Consider the following 26207-nt stretch of genomic DNA (forward strand, 5'->3'; position numbering starts at 1 on the left):
GATCATAATTCAATTTCAATTTATTTATAATAGTATCAGCTATCTCATTTATTATCTTTATTATTGTAAATTTAACCCCAGTTTTTTTATTATGGGTCCTCGCATTAATAGCGGTTACTGGAACATTTCTCCAAATTTGGTATGGTTTAAGATACAATTCAAGAATAATAGAAGTTAATGGTGGTTATTTCTACCCAGGAAATACGCCATATAATAATAGTAATAATAATAACAATAATAGCAGTAACAATAGTTCAAATAGTGGTCATAGCCATAGTCATCATACCAGATTATTTTTCCCAAATTCTCAATTCTCTAGACTTTCACATCTAATGAACCCACCACTTAATTTACAACTTACTTTAATAGATAGAGATTTCGATTCAAATGGTAAATATAGCTAACATATAAACAATTGGATATAAATAATTAGATAGCTAACTATAAATTTATACTATATTATTATTAAAATAGACTATGATATGTTATTACAACTCGACAATGATATAACACCACATGGAGGAGCCAAAAAGGAACAAATAGATTTATTACCAATTCATCATATTGAAAATCAACAGGATTTGGATACTTTTTTAAACAGTGGGAGCTCAAAGGATTTACAACAAAAAGTTTGCTCAATTTGTTTAGATGAGTTTGTTGTAAATGATTTAATTAGAACTTTACCATGTATTCATCACTATCATTCAGATTGTATCGAAAAATGGCTTAAAATTAAATCAGTTTGTCCAGTTTGTAAATATGAAGTTGTATTTGATAATTAGAATCAAAACAATCAAAATAATAAATAATAAATATATGGAAATCCTTTTATTACCACAATTCATTTAATAAAAAATAAAAAATAAAAAATAAAAAAAAAAATAAAAAAAATAAAACAATATAGATTATTTCTTTTTATAAAAAGAGATAAAATTAAATAAAAAAAAATAAAAAACCTGTTTCTAAAAATATTATTTAACTTTGTAATTTTAAATTTTATTTAATTAATTGGCGGTGGTTTTTGGTTCTTCTTTTTTGGCAGCTTTTTTATTAATTTTTAATGGAGCAACGACTAATTGTTTAACTTCTTCGTCATTAATGGTGAATTCTGAACGAACGAATGGAAGGGCAAGTTCGGTACCAATAATTTTTTGGTTACCATTTGGTAAAACTAAAACGGTAGTTTTGAATTGAACGACTTCACAACCTGATCTATCGAAAAGGACTGGGTATGAGGCTAAGACTTGATGTTCAACGAGTTCACCAAGACCTAATTTAGCTTTCTTTTCATCAAAGTTTCTTAATGGGAATGGAAGAACTGGGTAACGTTTAACGATTTCATCTTTGAATTCACGAGAGGTCTTCATCTTTAATTTGTATGGGTTATCAATGTTTCTTCTGTAAATAGTTGGACGATCAGCTTCTTCTCTTGCTTTACCTTCACCAGTGCTCATAACAATATCGATACAATAGACTTCATAATCTTTGAATTCGAAAGTTTGGATTTTTTGGGTTGGTTCGTGTTTGGAGAAAATAATTCTTTCACCATCAATGATGAAACGTTTGAGTTCGTGTGAAAGGATACCACTGACTGAGGTGACACCATACATATTTGAGATTTTTTCAATCATTTGGGTAACGTCGTTACTGGTTTTACCTGGACGGATTAATCTAACAGCAGCTTCTAAAGCATAGTGAGCAGCACAAATGGCATCAGCAATTTTACCGGTTTTGACATTTGTAGCACTGTTACCAAGAATAATAGTATGGGCACCAACGGCAATAAAACCATTGATGTGAACACCTAAATCGATTTTGACGATATCACCATCAACTAATGAACGACTGGTGGCTTTTAATGGTGAATAGTGACCAACACAATTATTAACTGAAATACAAGTTGGGAAAGCAATACCTTTTTCAATCTTTTTCTTTGAGTGGGTTTTAGCTGTTTCACTTTCGATTAAATCATCACCATATTTACAAATATCAGCAATTAATGCACCAGCTTCACATTTGGCAATAACGTGTTTGATAACATCTATAATTTAATTTAATTTAATTTGATATTAAGAATTCATTTGATATTTAATTTGATATAGTTTGATTTGATTTGGATTTGATTTGAATTTTTTTTTTTTATTAATTTAAAATTTTTTTTTTTTTTTTTTTTTAAATTTAATTAGAATTCAATTTCATTATTTTTCTACTTTTAGGTTTATTTTTCTGAATATTTAACAATATATTCCTATCTTATAAAGATTACTTACTGTTGGCAATATTGGCAGCATCTCTATAATAATCTACAACTTGTGGGTTTGAAAGATCACCAACTGGGACTTCCATATGATTTTTTTGTTCTGCTACTGACATTTTTAAATTATATACTGTTGATAAAAAAACAATAAAATATTAATATTTTAATGGAATTTTAAAAATAAAAATAAAATAATAATTATATGGTTAAAACCTACTATTTTTTGTAAAAATAAAATGAAAAAAAATTTATGAACATAAAAAAAAAGAAAAATTTAAAAAAAAAAAAATTAAAAAAAAATTTTAAAAAAATAAAATTAAAAAAAAAAAATATAAAAAATAATTTTCAACAGGATGTAAAATATTTAAAAAAAAATAATTATAATTTTAAAATTATTAAAATTAAATATTATTATAAAATTTTATATAATGATCAAATCATTTACATTATAATTTAATTCATTTTTTAGGTTATAGCAGATCATTATCATATAGTTTTTTTTTAAGTAAATTATTTTTCAAAATAAAACATTTTTTTTTTATTTACTTTAGCAATTAGTTTTTTATTTGAATATAAATCGTTTTGTATCTTCGTTATATTCCCAAAAAAAAACAAAAAAACATAAAACAATAGTACTTTAAAAAAATACATTGAAAACATATATATTTTTTTTATTGTATATTGTTTTTTAAGTGTAATTTTTAAGTGTTTGGTGTTATATTTTTATTTGAATGTATGTATTTGTGTGTCAATGTGTGTTTTTTTATATTTTTTATGTGTTTAAAATTGTATGTATGAGACGTACTCACCCACCCACACTTTTCTTTTACCTCACTCACCCACACACACTTTATTTAATTATTTTTCTCACTTTATATAGGGGTTAAATTTGATAAATTTATATTGTTTCAAAAAAAAAAAAAAAAAAAAAAAGTAGTTACAAGGCGAATGGATACAGAATAATTAACTAATAAATTAACACAAGCAAAATTTTAATTTAACCACAAAGCAAATTTTTTTGTAAAATATCAAATTCTATTGGATAAATGATAACTTTATATGATTTATTGTTATTTAAATATTAACAAATTGTAATTATTTATTTATTTTTATTTATTTTATTTATTTTAATTTACTTATATTAATTTTTTTTTTACAACTTTTATTATTTTTTTTTTTGGGTTTATTGTCTTTTTTTATTTCTTCATCCCATTTTATTTTTTATTTTTTCGCATCATCAATTCAAAATAAATATTTCAAATAATAATAATAACAATAATAATAACAACAACAACAACAACAAAAATATATTTTATTATACAAATTATCAATTTATATAAAATAATTTTAATATATAATAATTGTATATGGATTTATTATATCAATATCTTTTATGTGAGCTTTGTAATAATATTTATGATGAACCGCATGTATTAAGTTGTGGTGATACCTTATGTAAGAAATGTATCGGTTCATCAATCAATTGTAAATTATGCAGCCAGGAAATCACATCAAAAATTATAAATAAAAAGTTAATTAAATTACTCGAAAATCATTTCAAAAATAATATAAACTATAGTAATAATAATAATAATAATAGTCACTTAAACCAAAGCAATAGTATATCATTTTTAAATAATAGTAATAATTCTTGTAAATTAAATGAAAGTAGTAGCAGTATTTCAAAATTAAATGAAAGTTATAGTAATATATCTTTGAATTCAAGTCAATTGAAAAGTAAGTATTAAAATGTTTATATTAAAGTAATTAAAAGAAATATAAATAATATATTAACATTTTATTATTTAAACAGTATCTGCAACATCTAAACTTTTAATATGCTGTTCAAAAGATTTTAAAAAAATAACAAGCTCTATAAACTATTTAGAGTTTGGTTTATTCTTCCAAGATGAAATATCTATTGGCTCAATTCCAGATAATATTCAAGTCGTCAAGTTTGGAAATAACTTTAATAAAGCTCTCAAGCCTGGTGTTCTTCCAAATTCTGTTCATACATTAATTCTAGGGAATAAATGGGATCAAGATTTAGAGTATGGAAGTTTACCAATCTCTTTGAAAAAATTGTATTTTGGTGATAACTTTAATAGAGTCTTAGAGAAATCAATATTACCACCTCAACTTTTCGAACTAAAGTTTGGTTTCTACTATAATCAACCCATCAAACAAAATGTTTTGCCTGAATCATTGTACTCTATTCATTTCGGTTGGGGTTTTAATCAGATTTTAACTCCAGGTGTTTTACCTCAATCATTGTACACTATTCATTTTGGAAATGATTTTAATCAAATTCTTGCTCCAGGTGTTCTTCCAGGTAAATTAAACTCATTGTATTTCGGATGGAAATTTAATCAACCACTTGAACCAGGTTGTTTTGGTCCATATCTTCAAAAATTAGTTCTTGGCTGGGACTTTAATCAAATGATAATGCCAAATGTTTTACTTGAGGGGTTGAAAAAGTTAAACTTTGGATATTATTATAACCAACCCCTTAGAATTAAAAGTATCCCTCAAAGTTTGGAGAAATTACGTTTCGGATGGAAATACAATCAAGCAATTGGATTTGGAGTATTGCCCAAGGGTCTAGTTTCTCTTAAATTTGGTTATGAATTTAATCAAGTAATAGGAAAAGATGTTTTACCAAAATCATTATCAAAACTCTATTTTTCAGAACGATTCAACCAAAAGGTAGCACCCGAATCAATACCATTATCAGCAAATGTAGTTAATATGCCATCATCTTTAGGTAACAGTCAAAGCAATAGCGATATCAGAAATAGTTTTATTAGTAATAATGTTAAAATTGGTAATAGTAATAATAATAATAATAGTAGTATTAGTAATAGTACTACTAATATTATTAGCAATAATAGAAATATTAATAATAGTATCGATAATAGTAAAAATAATAATTTAAATAATTTGAATAACAGCCCAAAAATACCATCACCCACAACTACACCAAGTATTTTCAATAATAATCAAAGAGTATCAACATTAATCAATAAACATGAAACAATCAATGACAATTTGGTTTATACTACCAAAATTAAATAGTTGAATAAAAAAAGGATAAAATAATAAATTTTAAAATAAAAAATAAAAATAGACATTTTTCTAAAATTGGTTTTTTATTTTTATATTTTTTTTTTTAATCAAAAATTATTTTTTTCTTTTTTTTTTTTTTAATTTTTTTATTTATTTTGAAAATAATTATTAAATAAGATATATATAAAGCAATAATCAATGATTGTAATAAAAATTTTATTTATTCAAATACGTTAAGTATTTTTCTCTTTGCAAAAATTTAAATTTTAAAAAAAAAAAAAATAAAAAAAAAAAAAAAAAAAACAAAATTTTTTAAAATTTTTTTTTTAAAATATAATTATATTTCAAATTTCGACATAAACTAACTAGAAGAAAGACTAACTATATAATAGTACTATTTTTAAAAACAATAATAAATTACAGTAAATAGTAATAATAATAATAAAAATAAATATATCTTTCTTTTTAATTTGTAAATAGTAATATCTCCAAAACAATAATAATTAGTGTACATATAAATAACATTCTGGTAATAATTATAAATACATAGTTTACATACACACATATAATAAATAAATAAATAAAAATGAATATAGTTATTGAAGGTTCAGAGAATATAGATTCATTACCATATGTTGATGATGAAATAACTGAAAGTAAGTAAATCATTCAATATTAGATTTTCCCTCTTTTTTTTTTTTTAATTTATTTTTTTATATTACCAATCATTATCATTAATACTAATATAATATTACCTCACTTTTATTCATTATTATTATTTAGATGAAAGAATATACATCCAAAAACTAATAGACGAAGAGAAAGCTACTTTTTCACCACCAGATTATTTATCACAATTACCACAGCATGTAGATATAGATTATAAGGTAAATATATTGCAATATCATTTTTATAACCAACATCAAGAAATTCATATGATAGCTAACATATTTTTATTTAAAGAGTTTTAATTTTTTAGAAAATGATTTTAAAAGAATGGAAGAAAATAGAAAAATGGATGAATTTGATATTAATAGATATAAAGTTACATCACCAACAGGTGCAAATATAAAAAATGAAAAAATATGGAACGAAAGTTTAAACAATGCGAGATCACAATTAGAACATCAGGATATTAGAAAGATTAATTTAGAGTTATTACAAAGATATGGTGCAAATTCATGGAAACTTTATTTATCAGATTTAGAGTTATTACAAAAAATTTTAAAAAAGCAATTGGAACAAAAGAAAGCAGAGATTGAAGAGGTTAACATTCAAAGAAAGATTAAGCAAGAGGACACTATCGAAAAAATTAGACAACATGAAAACAAATGGTTAAATTTAGTTTATAAAAATAAAGAAATTGAATTAGCATGTCAATCAGTTCAAAGAGAAATTGACCAATTAAAAATTCAAAAAGAAAAAGAAGAAAAAGAATAAATAGAAATAAAATAAAAAATAATATATTTATATATCATCATTACATTCAATGATATCTATATTTAAGGTATATTGGCAACCCACAATATTTTCAAAAAAAAAAAAAAAAAAAAAAAAAAAAAAACTAAACAAATTTTATTATTCCAATGGATTCTAAAATATTTAATGAATAGTTTAATAAAAACTCTTTTGATTTTAATTGTTGTTCTAATATTTTATATTCGCTATTTGACGAATTTCCTAATGACTCCATAATTATTTTAAAAGGAACTGATTTCCTTACTTTTTTTTCCTCCTCTTCTTTTTATAATTATAAGCATCCGGTTGGTGGTTGATTTATTAAAGTTTGAGGTTGATTGGGTTAAAATTTAAAAATGTATTGATAATTTTTTTAATCAAAACCCATTTTTTAGGATAATTTTAAATAATTTTGAATGGGAGGGAAAAAAATGGTTTTTTTTTTTTTTTTTTTTTTTAAAAGTGAAGATAATCAGTAAAAAAATATTGCTAACTCATTAAATTATAAATTATACACAATAATTAAAAAATGAAAAAAAAAAAAAATTAATTTAAAAAAAGAATCCCTGCATCGAGCAATATTTTTAGAGTCTCTTTTAAAAAGGTAAAAAACCGTCAAGTGTTAACATCACATTTTTTTTTTTTTTTTAAAAGTGAAGATAATTAAAAGCAACATCACATGAATCCAATTTCAGATTTTTTCGTGCACAGTAACAATATTAATTTATAGATAGACAAAAAATTAGCAAAAAGTTTTTTTGAAATTGATATTTGCGATTCGCCCAGTGTGTTAATTAGTTTTGTGGTTATACTTTCGCAAGTATAACCAGGAGTTTTTTTTGTTTCATATGACACTCATTCGAGCATCACAATCAACGTTATTCTTGACAATTGTTTTTCGACAACTGCCTTAACTCGCTGGGGGTCGCTTTCTCCGGTAATATAAATGTCGTCTTTTGTATGATATCTTAATTGATTTCGAAGTATGGCGAGTACCTTTATGCATCATTTCAAAAACTTTGTGATTGATTTAATGATATAAAAAATTAAAAACAATTAATTTTTTTAAAAAACTTCAAGTTTTGGGATTTTGATTTAAAAGTTGTTAAATAAATAAAAAATTTAAAAATTAAAAATAGAAAGAAAAAAGAAAAATTAGAAAAAAAAAAAAATAAACAAATTTTATTATAATTTAAGTTAGTAATAAAGTTTATATTATTTTATTTTAGAAATATGTACACAATTTTTATTCGTTTTATTCATTTTTATTCTTCATAGCTTATTATTTTTGGTAATACAATATATTTTTTTCTTTCTGGTAATTCTTTTATCGTTTCATCTCTTTGTTCGTTTGTCATGCTGCTCCAGTTCCCTATTTCTTGTTTATTTCTGGCGCATCCTTTGCAAAAACCTGATGATGTATCCATTGAACATACATCTATACATGGTGTTTTCATACCATTACTACATTTGTAAAAAAATTAATATTAACATACTTTTGTTTTTATTGTTTGTAAGATAATACCTACACCACTCTAACTTTTACTTTTGAGGCATCAACTATTTTACCAAATTTATTATAAACTAACATGTTCATTGTTTTTTTTAAATGAAATAATTATTTCATTTTAAAAAAAAACAAAAAATATAAAAAATAAAAAAAAATTAAAAAAAATAAAATAAAATAAAATTTAATAAAATAATTTTTAAAAAAAATAAAATATAATAAAAATAGAAATAATAGATTTTCTATTTATATAAAAAATGTTATAAATAAATTTATAAATTTTACTAATTAAATTTTTTTTAAAATTTTTATTAATAAGTGTTAAAATTTGGCCAATTAAAAAAGGTACAGAAAAAGAAAACATAAAAATTTATAAACCCAACAATTAAGGGACAAACAAAAGAAGGTAAATGAACAAAAGAAGATTAAAATTTCTAGGGTTACCTTATAGTTTAAAAAAGTAGGATTATAATGATACAGATATATATATAAAAAATTAATAATAATTATTAATTATTAAGTAATAAAAAGATATTATTTTATTAATTTTTGATTTTTTTGTTTATGATCATAATTTAGATATTTTTAAATGATTTGAATAATGATTATTGTTTATTAAATCAATATTAAAATATTGTTTGAAAATATCGCACAACTGATAATAGTAATTTATTTTTATTATTTTATTATTTTTGGGATTTGGAGCTTTAATCTTGAAAATGTTGTTGTAATAAATTAAAACTCCATGATCTGAAAGTTTTATAATAATTTTATTATTGAATTTAATAAAGGTACGTGAAATTCTATATAGCTTTTCAATTGAAACAGTATTACCTAAATCTTTATTTAAAGAAATTTCTATAATTGATTTAAAAGTGTTTCCATTCTTTTTTTGCAAAATATATGATTTGAAATTTGGTGCCATTGTTACCTGATCTGGGTTTTCTATTACTCTATGCTGGAATGGTTGCGATAATAATTCATCTTCCAAGGTTGTAAAATTTTCGTTCCCTATTTCTATTGGGGAGTATGAATTGTAATTATATAATCCCACATCGTGGTAATATACCTTACCATTGGTCCAAATAAAAACGTTATGAACATGTAATCCAAATTCTTTTATAATATTATGCTTTGAAACTTCAACCGATTTCATTAAAAATACTTTTAAACCCAATACCTCTTTTAAAAACAATCCAAAAAGTATGTTTAGTTGTGTGCATATACCTCCTTTTTCGATACATGATATTGTATAATCGATATTATATTCATCTTGACCTGCAGTTGCATCCAATGTTGAATAAGGGATATTTTTTAAAAAGATTAAACTGAACTGCTCTATATCTTTAAGGGTCTCAACTTTATAATCATTATTTAATTTAAATTTCCTATACAATAATTCTTTTATTTTATAGTTTTTATTATTATAATTATCATAAGAAAAAAAAAAGTTATCCATTTATTGTTTTAATTATAAATATAAAAATAATTATAATTAAAAAAAATTTTAAAAAATTAAAACTTCCCCCACTATAATTTTAAAAATAATTATTAATAATCATATTACAAAATTTAAATAAAAAAATCTTAAAAATCTTCAGAAAAGAAAATTAATGATATTTAAAACTGTTAAAATAAAATTTCAATAAATTTTTTTTTTGTATTTTAACAATATTCTATATTATTATATTATTTATTTGAACATATTTTTAAATATTGTTTTCTTTTAATTTTTTTGATATTTTGATAATTTGTTTTAATGATAATATAACATTTTATTTTTTAGTTTGAACTGCTAATCTATTTGCTCTTGATCTTGTTTGTTTTCTAACTTGTGTATTGGTAGGATGATTTGGACCTTGACCATGAGTAGGACCACCACTGCTTGCCTTGTGGGTGGTGATATTAATTGGTTCATGAACATATGGTGTAATTGAAGTAACACGACCAATACCTTTAGAGTGACCCTCTCTAACAACGAATTTACTACCGACTGTTAAAAACTCTGGTCTAATTTGATACCTAAATTTAACTTTAGCACGATCACCTGTTCTTAAAACGTCTTTATCGTAGATTTCGACAAGTCTTGCAGATTGTTGTACACAGCCACAGTGAATAACAGCTTCATAGTTCTTATTAATTGTTGTACTGTGGAAGAGAACTAAAAGTTCAGCTTCAAACTCTCTAGTTGGTACTGGTTTGGTTGAAGGATGAACGACAACCATACCCTTTCTAATTTGCTCTTTTTTTATTTTTTTCAATGCTAAACTTGCGGTTTGACCAGCCTTAACTCTTTTAACGGGCAAACGTTTGGTGTGAATTGATTTGATTTGAGTTTGTATAAATTCACCAATTTCATTTGGACCGATTAATAGGGTATCACCAGTTTCAATAGTACCTTTGATTACTGTACCACTAACTACTGTACCAACTCCAGAAACATTCCAAATTGAATCGATATCTAACTGGCATGGTTTTTGTGATAAGATTTCCCATTCTTTTTTAGCTGGCAAAAGATTTAAGAAGCTTCTTAAAAGATCCAAATTTTCACCAGTTACATTTGATACTGTGAAAATTGGAACAATACGTTCTGAGACAAAATTTCTGGCAGCAACAACTACATCATCTTGATTACGAATTACTACAGGTAATTTTCTAGCGCCAGGACCCTTTAAGATTTTTTTAAGATCCTCCATAGTTGAAGATAAAACATTTTCTGGTGCTCTATCAATTTTAGTTACAACAATAAAGACGGGTATACGTAAAGAAAGAGCAATACCTAAATGTTCCTTTGCCATACCATTTGGACCCATATTACCACCAACTGCCATCATTGTAAAGTCTGGAGATGTCGATGTTAAACCATACAAAGTTGTACGTAAATATTTTTCATGCTAAATTTGTAGAAAAGTTATTAATATTTATTTTTATTTTTTATGTTTTAAATAAATAAATTTTGCAAAATACTTACACCGGCTAAATCAATGAAAGTGACAATTTTTGAACTTTGTTCACAAATTTCACTAGGAGACAATGTTGAATGGATTTGAGTATTATAATTTACAATTTTACCTTTACTATCGAAACCTAATATTTCTTGACTAACTGAAGAGGTTCGGCCACTTTCGATTTCGTGTCTATGTCTAAAAACAAACGCTCTGGCTTTACCTCTACCATCGTCTAATTGACCACGACTTAAAACACTTAATAATGTTGATTTACCAGCATCTACGTTACCAACACAAGCAATTCTAATTTCGGAAAAATCTTCAGATGCAAACTTTCTTACTAATACTTCTAAAACCTTACCGTTAATACCTTGTCTTTCCCGAACAACTGTTAAATCTGCACTTAATTTTGATGCCATTAATTTAAGAGTAGTCAATGATGCTTCCATATCTATATCGCTTAAACCTACTGCTGTACCGTCATCTGAGAAACCCAATTCGTATACACACTCACCACCGCCCTCACCCATTCTCCATTTCATTTGTGATACCAAGTGCTCTAATCTGTCTGCTGAAGGGTTAATTAATTGTAATTTATATTCGACGTTGCCATACTCTACTTCAGGTTTTAAATGTTCGATTACAGTATCATTTTCATTTGTTGTTGGGGCCATAGGGGTATTTGAGGTTGTTGTGGTTGTGGTTGTGGATGGTTTATTAATTAAAATTTCCTCAGCAGATTTTTTGATTGCTTTAATTAATTGCTCTTGTTCATTTTGAACCATTGAATTTAAAATTGTTGTTGAACTGGCCATGTCAGCTGTTGATGGATTTTTTGAAACTTTACAATCCATCTTTTTTTAAAATTTATAATTATAAATTTAAAAAAAATATTTTATAAAAAAAATTTTATTTAAAATATTGGGTGTTTAATTTATTAATTTATTAATTTATTTAATTATGAGAAAAAGATTATAATTGAAAAATAGTGATAGTTTATACAAAAAAAAAAAAGAAAAGAGAAATAAATATGTGATATATGTACAAAAAGAAAATAGTATTGATGTTATATGATTTTTATTACAAGTAAAAAAAAAAAAAAAAGATTTGATTATAAAAGATAAAAAATAATAAATTATTTAATGCTATAAATATGAAAATTCTTTTAAGTTATTAAAAGTTAAAATTTCTATTATCATTTAAATAATAAAAAAAATAATTATAAATATGATTTGTTTTTGTTATAATATTATTTATTATTTTTATTACTTAATTATTTTATTATTTGTTTAAAAATTAAATTACTGAAAAAAAAGTATTATAAAAAATTTTTTATTTTTAAAAAATTTTTAAAATTTAATTAAATTATTTATTTATTAAAAAAAAAATTAATAAAAATAAAAAAAAAAAAAGAAAAAAGTTAAAAAAAAAAAGAAAGAAAAAAGTTTAGTACCCAATTTTTTTTTTTTTTTTTTTTTTTTTTTTTTTTTTTTAGCTTAATTTATATAATATAAATCTAAAAATATATTGTGTGTGATTTTATTATTATGATTATGATTATTATTATATTGTTTTAATGGTAATATTAAATGTAAGTATGTAATAAATTTTATTATTGTAATTATTTTATTTTTTTATAAACTTTTCCAATTAAACACACTTTTATTTAATATAAAAAAAAAAAAATTTATTTTTTTTATTTTTTTAAAATTAAATAATTTTGGGAAAAATTAAATAAATAATTCTTTTTTTATTCTTTTTTTATTTAAAAATGGAATATTTAAAATAATGGAAATGTATAATATAAACACAAACTAATATTAAAGAAAAACCATCGAAAACAATACGATTTCTCAATTGTTTAATTGGCACCGTCATCAGTTATCCGCATTCCTCTTCACTATCGACAAAAGTTTTGAATCAAGATTTAAATCAATTTATCTATTAAAAAAACTTAAAACCATATTTATATTCCAATTATAAAATTTATTTGTTAAATTAAATTTGGGATATTTTTTACTAAAAAAGAAATAAATGTTGTAAATAAATAATTTTTTTTATTTTTTTTTAAATTAAAATTTTTTTTTTATTTTTTTTTTTAAAAAATTTTATTTTTTCATTTTTTTCATTTATTTTTTATATTATCACTTAACTAAATTTTAATTTTAAAAATGAACCCACAACAACAAAGAAGAGTCGACAGTCTCACCAATCATTTATGTGCATCATCAAATGGTATGCATATTATTTAATATCTATAATATATAAAAAGCCCAGAGTTTGTATTAACAATAATAATTTTAACAATAGAAAGTTTTTATCTTAGTATGAACAACACAGATGCATCCTTAAGAGAACTTGTTATTAGAGCACAAACCCAAAGAAATGAAAAGAACTCAAGAACTCTTAAAGGTTTAGAAGAATTAAAAACATTAGTTGGCAAAGAAATTGGTACCTCAAGTTATTTCAAAATCACCCAAGATCGTGTTAACTCATTTGCAGAATCAACTGGTGACTTCCAATGGATTCACATTGATCCAGAAAGAGCCACTAATGAATCACCATTTGGTGGGTATGTAGATAATAAATACCAACACTATAGGCTATATTTTAGATCATTTATTAACTTTATCATTATTTTAATAGTCCAATTGCCCATGGTTTCTTAACATTATCATTAGCCCCAATGTTTGCTGAAGAAGTTATGCCAAATGTCGAAGGTATTAAATATGGTGTTAACTATGGTTTTAACAAAATTAGATTCCTTTCACCAGTCCCAGTCGGTGGAAATTTAAGATGCAAATTCGAACTCCAAGAATTAACCTCTGTTTCTGGTGGTGCTCAAGCTGTCATTAAATTAACCTTTGAGGTCGAAAACCAACCAAAAGCCTCTGCTATTTGCGAATGGATTATCAGATACTATGAATAAACCAACATAAAATAAAATAAATAAAAATAAAAAAGTGAAATAAAAATATTTTGTACAAAATAACAGCGATAATAGTAATAATTAATCGTTTAATCATTTACCAAAATTAAAAAAAAATAAAATTTAAAAAAAAAAATAAAAAAAAATAAAAAAAAATTAAAAAAAACTACTACTCGTTTTTTTTTTTTTTTTTTATTATTTTTTTTAATTTTGGTTTTTCGATACATATACACAATCATAAAAATGTTAAACCTAAATAGAATAAACAAAAGATCATTTTATAAATTAATAAACAACTATAATAGAAGCCAATATGTAAATAATTATTCAACAGGTTTATTTGATGTAGGCAATGTGGATGCACCAAAAGGAACAATTCGTACACAAGCAATTATTGATAAAGAAATTGAAATGTATAGAGATAAAAGCAATGAAAATAAAATTAAAATGCCAGAATCAACAAAAGAAAGACAAGAGGTTTTAAGACAACATGAAGACTTTAGCTCATTAAAATTTGAAAATGAATTAAAGATTCAAGAAGAAAAAGCAAATAAGGAAATTAAAGAAGGCAAACATGAAGAGGCATTAAAAAGACTTTATTGGATATTAACAAAAACACCATACGATGTTCACATTCGTCTACAACGTGCTACATTACTTCAAGAGATGTCACGTTTTGAAGAAGCAATTAAAGATTGTGACAAAGTTATTAAAACTTCACTTGATGGTGAATATTTATCAGAGTGAGTATTATTTTAAACATTACTACCATTATCACAATAGTGATTGTATTAACCGACCATTATAAAAAACTTTCTAGATCATATACACTTAAAGGTCTATGCTTTATGAGAATGGGAAAATATCATGAATCAATTATTGCATTCGAAAGATCATTATTATTAATCAATGATCCAAAAGTTTTAGATTTAAAGAAAAAGGTTGAAATTTTATTATACCCAGAAACTGTTATAGTACCAACATATGAAGATGATTATGAATTTTTTAAAGGTGTATCATCAACTTTAATGGATAATGCAACCGTTCAAAGTTCACAAACTCATGGTAGAGGTATTTTTGCAACAAGAGATATGGATGAAGAAGAATTACTTTTTGAAATTCCAGCAATTATCTCAATTCCAACCAATTTAGTTAAAAACAAAGTAGAAAAACATGATGTAAGCATCAACTTTGTTTTCAAAGTATTTTAAAAATCAACTACCATACTAATATTCATTTTTATATTTATATTAATGTAGAGTGATCATTGTTATCATTGTCAATTATCATTAAAACCATTAAGTTTAGAAAATGAAAAAGAAATTTCCAAATCAAAAGAATTCTTTAAAATTCAAGAAACATTACATCGTTTAACTAATTTACCAGTTGGTGATATTTCTGGTGTAGGATGTCCAAGTTGTAATGAAGCAGTATTTTGCTCAAATGATTGCTACTCAGAAGGTATTCAACATCACTCATTGGTTTGCAGCGGAAAGAATTCATTCCACAATTATTTATTAAAGTTTTATCATGAATGCGAAAAATTAGACGATGACACCAAATCAATATACCTTTTAATGCTTAGATTATTTTCAATTCAATTCAATGCAGGTGATCAAAATTCACCACTCCGTCCAATGGAGTTAGATGGATTTATTAAACGTTTAGTTCACTCAACACCAACAAAAAAACACTCAACACCACTCACCAGACAAGATAATAAAATGTTCCAATTAATGAAAAATATTTTCATGAATCGTGAAATCACCACAGATATCTTCCAACGTGTAAAAAGTATTGTACAATTAAATGCATTAATATTCCCAACTAGTACCATTCGTGTATTATCTGAAAGAAACCCAATGGATGAATTAGGATGGAATTTTGATTTTGAAGAGGTTCAATCAAGAACAGTTTTCAGTATTTTACAACAAGCCTCTTTCTTTAATCATTCTTGCGAACCAAATATATTTATTGCAACACCTGTTGTAAATGATAAATCAATTCGTTTTTGCACAAGAAGACCAATCAAAAAAGGAGAAGAATTATTTATAACCTATTTAGATGGCTTTGATTTAGATACAGAAACTAGAAAAACAATTTTAAACACAACACACATGTTCACCTGTAAATGTCCCTCATGCACCAACAATAAAACCATCAAATCATTATCAATTATTGATTAATAATAATAATAATAATAATAATAATATAATCCAATAAAAATATCTTTTTTTTTTTTTTTTGAAAAATAAATTCAATTTAAAATTGGTAAAAAAAAAAAAAACAAAAAATCTTTTTTTTTTTTTTTATTTTTTTATAAAAATACGAAAAAATCTAAAATTCGTGTGAATAACTATTTTATGGTGTGATTCACAACCATAAAAAATTGAAAATAAACAAAGTTATAAACAATCTAATTATAACAAATAATAACAATATCAAATTTGTGTTTTATTTATTTTTAATTTATTTATTTGTTTTGTTTATTTATTTATTTTTAATTTTTTTAGTGTTCAAATCATGTGGATCTCAACACATTATTATTTAAAGCAAGATTGAGACTTTATTTCAATGGATTGAAAAATCTAAATTTAGATTAAATTTTTTTTTTTTTTTTTTTTTTTTTTTTAAATTTGGAAAAAAAGAAACAAATAGAGTATTTTTATTTAATTATAATGAAAAAAAAAATTATAAAAAAATAAAAAAAAATAATAAAAAAATAAAAAAAAAAATAAAAAAAAATAAAATAAAAAGAGTATAAACTTATTTGATCAAATATATAAATAATTATTTATAATTATTTTTTTTTTTAATAATTTTTTTTTATTTTTTTTAAAAAAAATTAAAAAAAAAAAAAAAAAATGAAAAAATTTTATTTTTTTTAAATTTTTTTATTATTTTTTTTAATTTTTTTAAAATTTTTTTTTTTATTTTTTAATACACAAAAAAAACAACACCAACAACAAGTGTAACACATTTGTCTTTGAAATTGTGTGCATTAATTTATATAAAATTATATTTTTTAAAATATAGCATATTTTTATAATTAAAGCAATAATAAGCAGCAGTAGTTGTAGTTGTAGTAATAGAAGTAATAATAGCACATAACATTTACTTAATACTCAATTACCTTACTCTCTAAGACGATTTTAATTGTTACACCACACCCACACACCCACACCCATCCTCACACATTCTCCGCACACAATAATAATTTTTAATATTAAATAATTAATTTAAAATATTTATTCATACATAACATAATAGATAGATAAATAATACATTAAAAAAGTATATTACACACACATCAATTTAACCATTCATTTCATTCCAAACCACTCATTACACTTCAATCACATCATTCACACTATCACTCGCTCACTCACACCAATTGTATATTATACAACAACAAAATTAACAACACACACACACACACACACACATAATATAATAAATTAATTAATTATTTATATATATAGTTATAACCCATAAGAACAAGAATTATAACTTATTATATCAAGAACATTTGTAAAAAATCAAATTACAAGATATATTAATAAATAACAATATATTATATTATCAAGAAAAAAAAGCAAAAAGAAAAAAAAGGTATAATTAAAATCAGACAATTTTGCGTTTTACTGTTTAGTTTTATTTTTATTTATTTTATATATTTTAAAATACAATTATAAATAATTAAATTTACACTATTTTAAGTGTTTTTTTTTTTTTTTTTAGATAGATAAAATAGTTATATTTTATAATTATTTTATTATATAATAATTATATTTTTATATTATTTATTTATTTATTTATTTTTTATAATGTTATTTTATAGTGTTAAAGCTTGTATATAATAAACACACACACACAAACCAACACTTTCACACACACTCACCCATCTTTTTTTTTTTTTTTTTTTTTTTGGTATTTTTTTTATTTTTTTCTATTTTTTATTTTTTCTATTTTTTAAAAAAAAAATTAATATTAATATTTTATTTATTTAAAGAAAAATAGTAGTATTTAATAAAAATATATACAACAAAAAAACCAAATAATAACAGTAAATAGAAAAGGAAGATAGGAGTAGTAAATAAAAATAAAAATAAAAATACAATAAAATAAAATAAAATAAAATAAAAATAAAATAAAAATAAATTAATTAATAATAATAATAAAAATAATAATAGAAAAAATAAATAGTAATATTAGTAGTGTGTTTGAGGAAAGAAGAAGTCAAATTAAACATTATTAATAATAACAAAGAAAAAAAACAAATAAAAATATAATTATATAGTTTTTTTTTTATATATATCATGAATAATAAAGGTTCCTCAACACAGACAAATAAAGATATTAAAGAGAATATACAGAATACATCAAATATAAATTTAGCATCAACCACCACCACCACTACTACACCAACAACAGCTACTATACCTATTCAAAGTTCAACTCCATTAACAAATACACCCTCAACATCATCACTACCACCATTACATAGTTTATCACTTGGACAAAATAGTACACCAATCTCTACATCAGTTGAAAGAAAATCATTTTGGGCTACTGATAGACCTAGAAGGAGTTCCACAAATTTAACAAATCCAACAATAATGAACAATAAAAATATTAATAAGCTACACCAAGCTGTAGCAGCCAGGGATTTAGCAGCAGTTAAAAAAAGGTTAACAAAAAGAAGTGAAAAAACAAAACTGTTAGAATGTGATTCAATGGACCAAACACCATTAATGGCAGCTTTAAGAAATGGATCATATGATATAGTTAAGGAAATTTTAACATTTTATCATGCAAATAGGTAAGTTAATCAACAAATAACAATAGGGTAGCAACGACTGGACACAGTTACTAACAATGGTTTCTTTTTTATTTATTTTTATTTTTAGAATGGATATGAATGTACAAGATAAAAGTGGTTATACCCCATTGCACGTAGCAGCATCAAATTGTGATGATCAAATTTTAATGTTATTACTTGGTTACGATGAAGTTAATGTAAACACAATAAACAATGATAGAAACTCAGCACTTCACTATTTTTGTCAAAAATTTAAATCACCAAATTTACACGAACCATTCCAATTATTTTTAAAGAAGGGGGTCAATATAAATGCTCAAAACAAAAATGGTGAAACACCACTTCATAAATCAATTTTTAATAATAATGTACGTGTCTTAATGGTTAATATTTTATTAGAGGTATGTAAAATAAATATATAATATATAATGGTGGTGGTGGTTATTTTTTTTTATAATTTTATTAATATTTTTAATATTTAAATTTATTATATAGGCTGGAGCAGAAGTAAATGTATTAAATTCAAGAGGTGAAAGTCCATTACATTTTGCAGTTCATCTTGGTAGAGAAGATTTAGTAACTATACTCGTTAAAGCAGGTGCAGATATTACAGTTAAAGGAAATGAAGGCAAAACATGTTATGAATTAGCTCTCACAGGGGGCAATGTAAAAGTAATAAATTTTTTAAAGAATGTAACAGATATTTTCAATTGGTTAAAATCTATTGAATTGGAACAATATTATTTAAATTTTGTAAAGGAAGAAATTTTTATGGATCTTTTATTGGATATCGACGAGAAGACTTTAGACAGCATTGGTATTCCAAAAGGACATCTTATAAAGATATCAAAGAGTTGTTCGCAATTAAGAGATCAACAATTATTACAACAGCAACAACAACAACAACAACAAGCACAACGTCACACAACAACCACAACCACAACCACAAGTGGAGCCGGTACATTAAATGTTCCAGAGAGAAGGGTAGCTAATAGATCAATGGAATCATTAAGATCAAATACTCCAAATAGCATGGACAGCACTGGTAGCATTAGTTCCGACGATTTAAAGGAAACTTTAACTAATCTCGAACATTGGGTTATTGATCATCAAGATTTAGAATATACATTAAAATTAGGCTCTGGTAGTTCAGGTAAAGTTTTTAAGGGTCTTTATAAAGGTAAAGTGGTTGCAGTCAAAGTACTCAAAGCTATTACTACTCAATCACAATTAGAAGAATTTAAAAAAGAATTTCAAATCATGGGCTCCATTCGTTCTTCATTTATGGTTACTTTCTATGGTGCTTGTATCGAACCAAAGCTTTGTATGGTTATGGAATATTGTAGCCGTGATTCGCTTTATCATGTAATGAATACTAAAGAATATGAAATAGGTTGGGATAGATTTTTCCAATTCACAATGCAAATGACTTTAGGTGTTCAATGTCTTCATAATTGGACCCCCCAAATTGTACACAGAGATTTTAAATCATTAAATTTATTAGTAAATGAAGATTGGGAATGTAAAGTTAGTGATTGTAAGTATTATTTATTTATTTATTTATTTATTTATTTAATTATTTATTTTAAAAATTAGTATACTAATTTTTTCTTTTTTTTTCAAAAATAGTTGGTTTAAGTCGTTTTAATACTGCCGATAATTTAGAAACTTTAAGTAAAATTCGTGGTACCTTTGCCTATTGTTCACCAGAAGTTGCAGTTGGTAATGGTTCAATTTATACAACTAAATCAGATATTTATAGTATTGGTATTGTATTTTGGGAACTTATTATGAGAGTTATTAATGGCGAATACTCTCGTCCATACAGCGAGTATCCACACATCAAAATGGATTTCCAAATTATGTTAAACTCTAAAGAGGGTCTTAGACCAACCTTACCAGCAAATACACCAGAAGGTCTTAAAAACCTTTACAGACAATGTGTTGATCAAGAGCAATTACAAAGACCTAGTTGTGAAGAAATTATTGAAGCTTTAAATCGATTAAGACATGAATATATGTCAAATAAACCTCATTGGGACTCTTTATTGCGTCGCAAACCATCTTCTACAAACTCAACAAAATAACAATAATAAATATAATAATAAATATAATAATAATAATAAATTTTTAAATATAATATAACATGAAATAATACAAATTGCAACAACACCTCATCAAAACATCACCAAAATGATACACTCACAAAAAAAAAAAAAAAAGAAAAAAAAAAAAATTTAATAAAATAAATTAAAAAATTTAAATAAATAAAATAAATTTAATTATATTATACATAAATATATAAAAAAATATATTTAGCTTTATAAAAAAAGAAATAACAATTATTATTACCCTTTTTTTTTTTTTTTTTTTTTTTAACCACCATCTGAATTCTTTTTTTGATTTTCAGATTTACTTACTAATAATATCTATAGTCATTGTTTACATTAATATTAAAAATCTAAAATAATTCTTCTCAGGTTCCAATATTTTAAAAAATAGTATTGAAAGTATTTTTGGTTATCACACCCACACAAATAAAATAAAAATATTTTTATATCTTTGTTTTTTTATCATGTGAAATTATTTTATTTATTTTTATGTTTTTATAATTAATAAATTAATTTGAAGTCTTTTATTCTTATGTTTTATTGGTTGAAAATATAAGGTTAGTTTTTTTTTTGTAAAAATATGAATTATAGTTTTAAAATTAATTCTTTATTTTTAATTATTACACCCCCATTAATGGTTTTTGGTAATGTTCAAATTTAAAAGTATTACTATGATATACTTTAATGGGAATGATATAATAATCATCTTTTAAATAAATTAAATTCCCTGGTATTTGGCTATCTCTATTAAAAAAAAATAGTAAAAAAATATTTAAAGATGGAAATTTTTTTTTTATTTCATTCATTTCAATTTAATTTTAAAAAATATTTAAAACCTATATTAATTTTTTAAAATTTATATTTAAATTAACAATTTTATTTTATTTCAATTATTAACAATGAAAGTATTATATATTTTATTAGGTTTATTATTAACCTTCACTATTGCCAATGCCCGTTTAGGCGAAAAGAGCAACCATAATGAACCAGCTCGTTATGATCCATACCCAAATCACCATCCATTGCAATGTGGTCCAGAAAGTTGTAACTATGGTGAGGTTTGCCATATTGCTCATGATGATTGTATCTGTTTACCACATCCAAAGCCACATCCACACCCACATAAACCAAGACCAACCAGAGATCCACAACCAACCATTGTATCAGCTGCTGGAACTGTCTATTTAACTTCAAGACTCATTGGTAGATGGACCGATGGTTCAAGAGGTGGTAAAACTTTTTCACAATATGATATCACAATTCACAATGATGGTAACAGAAATATCAAAGAAATTTACATTTCAACTGATTCCACCTTCAAATTACGTGACAACAGTGATGCCTCCCTTTGGAATATGGTCAGATTAAACAACGGTATCTTAGGTCTTCCATCATACCAAAATTCAATTAATGCCCATGCTACTTATGTTTTCGGTTTTATTTTAGAAGGTGTAATTCCAGCCAACCTTAACATCCTTAAAATTATCTACCAATAAATTTCTAAATAAAGGTCATCCTATTTAATATTTTAAAATAATTTTTTTTTTCAAAATTAGTATTAATTTATTCATTTTTATTTTTATTTATTATAACATAAATTTTTTTTTTTAATAATTATTTTTATTTAATTTTAATTTTGTTTTTTATTTTAATTTTAATGGGGATTTTTTTTTTTTTTTTTTTTTTCATTTAAAAATTTTAATTTTTAGTTTTTTTAAAAATTTTTCATTGCAAAAACTACTCATTTTTTTTCATATTTTTCATAATAAAAACAATTAATTTTTTTTATTTCCATTTAGTTATGGTTTAAACTGAAGACATATTTATATAAATATGAGCCAATATTTCTATTCCCCCAAAAAAAAATATAGCTATAATAATAATTATTATAGAAGTTATAATAGCCATAATACTTTTAAGAATCATAATAATAATAATCATAGTAATAATTATCATAATAATAATATAAATAATGAATCAAATTCAAGTGAAATAATATCGCAACTATTTAAAGAGGGTGATATTGAAGCTAGCGATGGTGAATATTTCAGTAGCGATAGTAGCATCAGTAGCATCAGTAGCACCGAAAGTGATAGTAGTGACGATAACGAATACAATAAAAAAAAAAAAAAAACAAAAAATACCCAATATGATAGCGATAGCGATGAAAACTTACCCGATTCAGACATAAAAAAGTCAATTCTTTCAATGAAAAGCCTTTTAAAATCACTAGATTCATCAATAGAAAATGCAAAAAAAGAAAGGAATAAAGAAAAGGAAAGAAGGGATACAGTATGTCCACAAAACGAAAATCCAGATATAAACGACCAAGAAATCAATACAGAGAAATCAAATTCTTTAGATATCCAAATTAATAATTATATATATAATGAATGGGATGATAAAAACATCAATTGCTATAGTAATCATAATGGTAGAGTTATTAATAAAAAGAACTATAATTATAATAGTGAAATAGTAGATAGATATAATAGTGTGTATAGCAAAAATAGAAACCACATCAACTATAAAAACGAAGATTGTAACAAGAATAACTATAATAATATTAGTAATAGTAGAATAGAGATAGGTGTAGATTGTGATATAGTCGCAAACAGCCAGAGTACCAATCAAGATTACATCTATAATAGCCATAGCAGCAATATAGAAGACAGAAATAGTAGATACAATAACAATTATTATGAGAAAAAGAATGAACATAATATTGTTAATAGTAAATACAGCTCCCAAGGCAATTCAAAGTTTTCAAAAAAATCATTTTTTCATTCAGTTATAAATGAAAGTGTTGGTTATATAAAAAAAGACATTAATAATCATAATGAAAATAATAATACCACTAATAGCAAACAATATAATAGTAATAATGAAACCATTGATGGCCAATCAGAAAAACTAAAATTTGAAAAGGAAGAATTAGCATCACAAGAAGAAAATGTTAATGATATTAATATTAATAATAAAATTAATAACAATAATAGGGCGGCACCAATTCCAACACTGCCACTACCACCTCAAAAAACAATTCCTGCAGCAATCGATGAAAAAGAGAAATTTAATAAAAATAATAAAAATAATAAAAATAATAAAATCACACAATATAATAACGAACCAATATTTAATAAATCAAAGTTTAAAAAAGCTTATTATGGCAAAGCTTATCTTGATAAAAAATATGGTTATAGTTTATTATTAATGATAGTATGTTTAGAGAATTCAGTTTTTAATAAAGATAGAGAAGAGGAGTATTATAAAAATCTAGAGCAATTCGATAGATTATTCTTTAAAGTTTGGAGAAATGTATACATCAGAAATTTAATTTTGTTTTTTTACCATCATTACTTTTTCGAAATTGAAGACTCCTCAGCAATAGACCAGCATAGATTTAAAGAATACACCTCAAAAGTATTAATTCATAAGAGTTTTATAAAAGAAGATATTTTAAGAAACATTACATCAATTTCTTTTGGTTCAGAGTTCCGTCAAAAAATAAAAGCCGGTGATATCCCAGATCATATATCCCAACTAAGTTTTGGTTATTATTTTAATGAAGAGGTCATCCCGGGTTTTATTCCCGCCAGTGTTAAAAAACTAAAGTTTGGTTATTGTTTCAATCAAAAAATCAACGAAGGAGATATACCATTTGGTGTCAATGATTTAACTTTTGGGGCTTCATTCAACAAACCAATTAGAAAGGGTTACATTCCAGTTAGTGTTTTCAAACTTACATTTGGTTACTATTTTAATCATAGATTCAATCCATTCGAATTACCTCTAAGTATCACAAGTTTAACTTTTGGCCATTCATTCAATCAAGAGCTCCGTTACGGTAATATTCCAAAAAATGTAACCACATTAGTATTTGGTGAAGAATTTAATCAACCATTGGATCGTCACTTTCTTCCACCAATGCTCACCGATTTAACCTTTGGAAGAAATTTTTCAAATACAAATATTAAAAATTCAATTCCTTTATCTGTCACCAAATTAAAGCTTTCATGTAGTTCAAATTTACAGATCGGTGATATTCCATCAAGTGTAACCCAATTAGATTTAGGCTATGGTAGAAGTGAAGAGAAACCACTTTTAAAAGGAATTATTCCATCAAGTGTAACAGATTTAACTCTAAACATAAGTTTTCAATATTTGAAAGTTGGTAGTATTCCAAATAGTGTAAAGAAAATGAAATTCGGCGGGGCATTTAACCAACCATTAGAACATCTTATTATACCTGACGGTGTCGAGGAACTTACATTTGGTGATGAATTTAATCAACAGTTAAAAGTTAAAGATATTCCCTCCAGTGTTACAAAGCTCTCTTTTGGTGACCTATTTGATCAGATAATATATTTAAATGTTATACCATCGAATGTCCAGTACCTTTCATTTGGCGAAGAGTTTAATCAAGATCTCTCATACGGCAACTTACCCTCTAGCGTTACACATCTTTCATTTGGAAATCAATTCAATAAACCATTAAGAGATGGTGTATTACCACCAGATTTAATTCGATTGTCATTTGGAAATAACTTCAATAGCACTCTCAAAATTCCATCAAGTGTCACTGACTTGGATCTAGGTAAAATTTTTAGTCAAAATTTCAATAGAGGCGATTTACCAAATAATTTAATTAAACTCAAATTATCTTCAAATCATTATGATACTTTAAAAAACATTAATATAATCCCAGAAAACATAAAGATTTTAAATTTTTACGATTAATAATAATAAAATTCTAAATAAATATTTTCACACATTTTAAATACCCCTCTTTTTTTTATCTATTTATTATTATTATTTCCAAGAAAGTTTTTTAAAAATTATTTTTTTTAATTTTTTTTTTTTTTTTTATTTATTTTTCATTTTTTATATTTTTTTTGTGTATTATTTTTGTATAGGTTCACTAATAACAATATCTAAATAGGGTCTAATAAGAAATAGTAAATAATAACATGATATTAAATAATAAAAATGTCAAAAAGAACCTTTGAATTTACAGATAATGGCTTTGAAGTATCAAAGACTATTAAGACAGAAAAAGTTTTATTGAAATCTCCAAATATAATCAAAAACCCATCTTTATTTAATAGT

The 26207-nt window shown here is 23.8% G+C and overlaps 11 protein-coding genes across 11 annotated transcripts; 7 read left to right on the forward strand and 4 right to left on the reverse strand.

Moving 5' to 3' along the window:
* Positions 1-81: 81 nt before the first annotated feature.
* DICPUDRAFT_75082 (uncharacterized protein) lies at positions 82-782 on the forward strand (the record flags this gene model as incomplete). The annotated part of the gene is made up of 2 exons (XM_003284057.1): positions 82-390; positions 475-782. Coding segments are annotated over 2 exons (615 nt in total), but the record flags the coding sequence as incomplete, so codon positions are not given.
* A 222-nt stretch (positions 783-1004) lies between these two features.
* Positions 1005-2645, reverse strand: DICPUDRAFT_52698 (uncharacterized protein; the record flags this gene model as incomplete). Its single annotated transcript, XM_003284085.1, has 3 exons — positions 2475-2645; positions 2271-2387; positions 1005-2041 (listed from the first exon to the last, which is right to left on the reverse strand). Exons 2-3 carry the CDS (start codon positions 2371-2373, stop codon positions 1005-1007), a joined length of 1140 nt encoding a protein of 379 aa, XP_003284133.1. The 5' UTR covers positions 2374-2387; positions 2475-2645.
* Positions 2646-3719: 1074 nt separating this feature from the next.
* On the forward strand, positions 3720-5394 carry DICPUDRAFT_96581 (uncharacterized protein; the record flags this gene model as incomplete). Its single annotated transcript, XM_003284058.1, has 3 exons — positions 3720-3742; positions 3858-3994; positions 4071-5394. The coding sequence occupies 3 exons, from the start codon at positions 3720-3722 to the stop codon at positions 5330-5332; spliced, it is 1422 nt and encodes a 473-aa protein (XP_003284106.1). The 3' UTR covers positions 5333-5394.
* A 515-nt stretch (positions 5395-5909) lies between these two features.
* On the forward strand, positions 5910-6763 carry DICPUDRAFT_86122 (uncharacterized protein; the record flags this gene model as incomplete). Its single annotated transcript, XM_003284059.1, has 3 exons — positions 5910-5979; positions 6107-6210; positions 6287-6763. The coding sequence occupies 3 exons, from the start codon at positions 5910-5912 to the stop codon at positions 6761-6763; spliced, it is 651 nt and encodes a 216-aa protein (XP_003284107.1).
* Positions 6764-8046: 1283 nt separating this feature from the next.
* DICPUDRAFT_27078 (uncharacterized protein) lies at positions 8047-8372 on the reverse strand (the record flags this gene model as incomplete). Its single annotated transcript, XM_003284086.1, has 2 exons — positions 8047-8245; positions 8311-8372. 2 exons carry the CDS (start codon positions 8370-8372, stop codon positions 8047-8049), a joined length of 261 nt encoding a protein of 86 aa, XP_003284134.1.
* A 762-nt stretch (positions 8373-9134) lies between these two features.
* Positions 9135-9747, reverse strand: DICPUDRAFT_147861 (uncharacterized protein; the record flags this gene model as incomplete). The annotated part of the gene is made up of 2 exons (XM_003284087.1): positions 9135-9146; positions 9358-9747. The coding sequence occupies 2 exons, from the start codon at positions 9745-9747 to the stop codon at positions 9135-9137; spliced, it is 402 nt and encodes a 133-aa protein (XP_003284135.1).
* Positions 9748-10063: 316 nt separating this feature from the next.
* DICPUDRAFT_147862 (uncharacterized protein) lies at positions 10064-12090 on the reverse strand (the record flags this gene model as incomplete). Its single annotated transcript, XM_003284088.1, has 2 exons — positions 10064-11182; positions 11260-12090. The coding sequence occupies 2 exons, from the start codon at positions 12088-12090 to the stop codon at positions 10064-10066; spliced, it is 1950 nt and encodes a 649-aa protein (XP_003284136.1).
* A 1307-nt stretch (positions 12091-13397) lies between these two features.
* Positions 13398-16351, forward strand: DICPUDRAFT_93608 (uncharacterized protein; the record flags this gene model as incomplete). The annotated part of the gene is made up of 6 exons (XM_003284060.1): positions 13398-13471; positions 13547-13808; positions 13883-14073; positions 14515-14908; positions 14986-15343; positions 15425-16351. Exons 1-6 carry the CDS (start codon positions 13408-13410, stop codon positions 16349-16351), a joined length of 2196 nt encoding a protein of 731 aa, XP_003284108.1. The 5' UTR covers positions 13398-13407.
* A 2451-nt stretch (positions 16352-18802) lies between these two features.
* On the forward strand, positions 18803-21038 carry DICPUDRAFT_16456 (uncharacterized protein; the record flags this gene model as incomplete). The annotated part of the gene is made up of 5 exons (XM_003284061.1): positions 18803-18987; positions 19076-19388; positions 19483-19956; positions 20059-20524; positions 20617-21038. Coding segments are annotated over 5 exons (1860 nt in total), but the record flags the coding sequence as incomplete, so codon positions are not given.
* An 873-nt stretch (positions 21039-21911) lies between these two features.
* On the forward strand, positions 21912-22633 carry DICPUDRAFT_91241 (uncharacterized protein). Its single transcript, XM_003284062.1, has one exon. It carries the CDS (start codon positions 21998-22000, stop codon positions 22592-22594), a length of 597 nt encoding a protein of 198 aa, XP_003284110.1. The 5' UTR covers positions 21912-21997; the 3' UTR covers positions 22595-22633.
* A 1678-nt stretch (positions 22634-24311) lies between these two features.
* Positions 24312-25838, forward strand: DICPUDRAFT_27131 (uncharacterized protein; the record flags this gene model as incomplete). The annotated part of the gene is made up of 3 exons (XM_003284063.1): positions 24312-24537; positions 24592-25008; positions 25270-25838. The coding sequence occupies 3 exons, from the start codon at positions 24312-24314 to the stop codon at positions 25836-25838; spliced, it is 1212 nt and encodes a 403-aa protein (XP_003284111.1).
* Positions 25839-26207: the final 369 nt, after the last annotated feature.

The sequence above is a fragment of the Dictyostelium purpureum genome (assembly GCF_000190715.1).
Source record: "Dictyostelium purpureum unplaced genomic scaffold DICPUscaffold_19, whole genome shotgun sequence".
NCBI classification, from domain to species: domain Eukaryota; phylum Evosea; class Eumycetozoa; order Dictyosteliales; family Dictyosteliaceae; genus Dictyostelium; species Dictyostelium purpureum.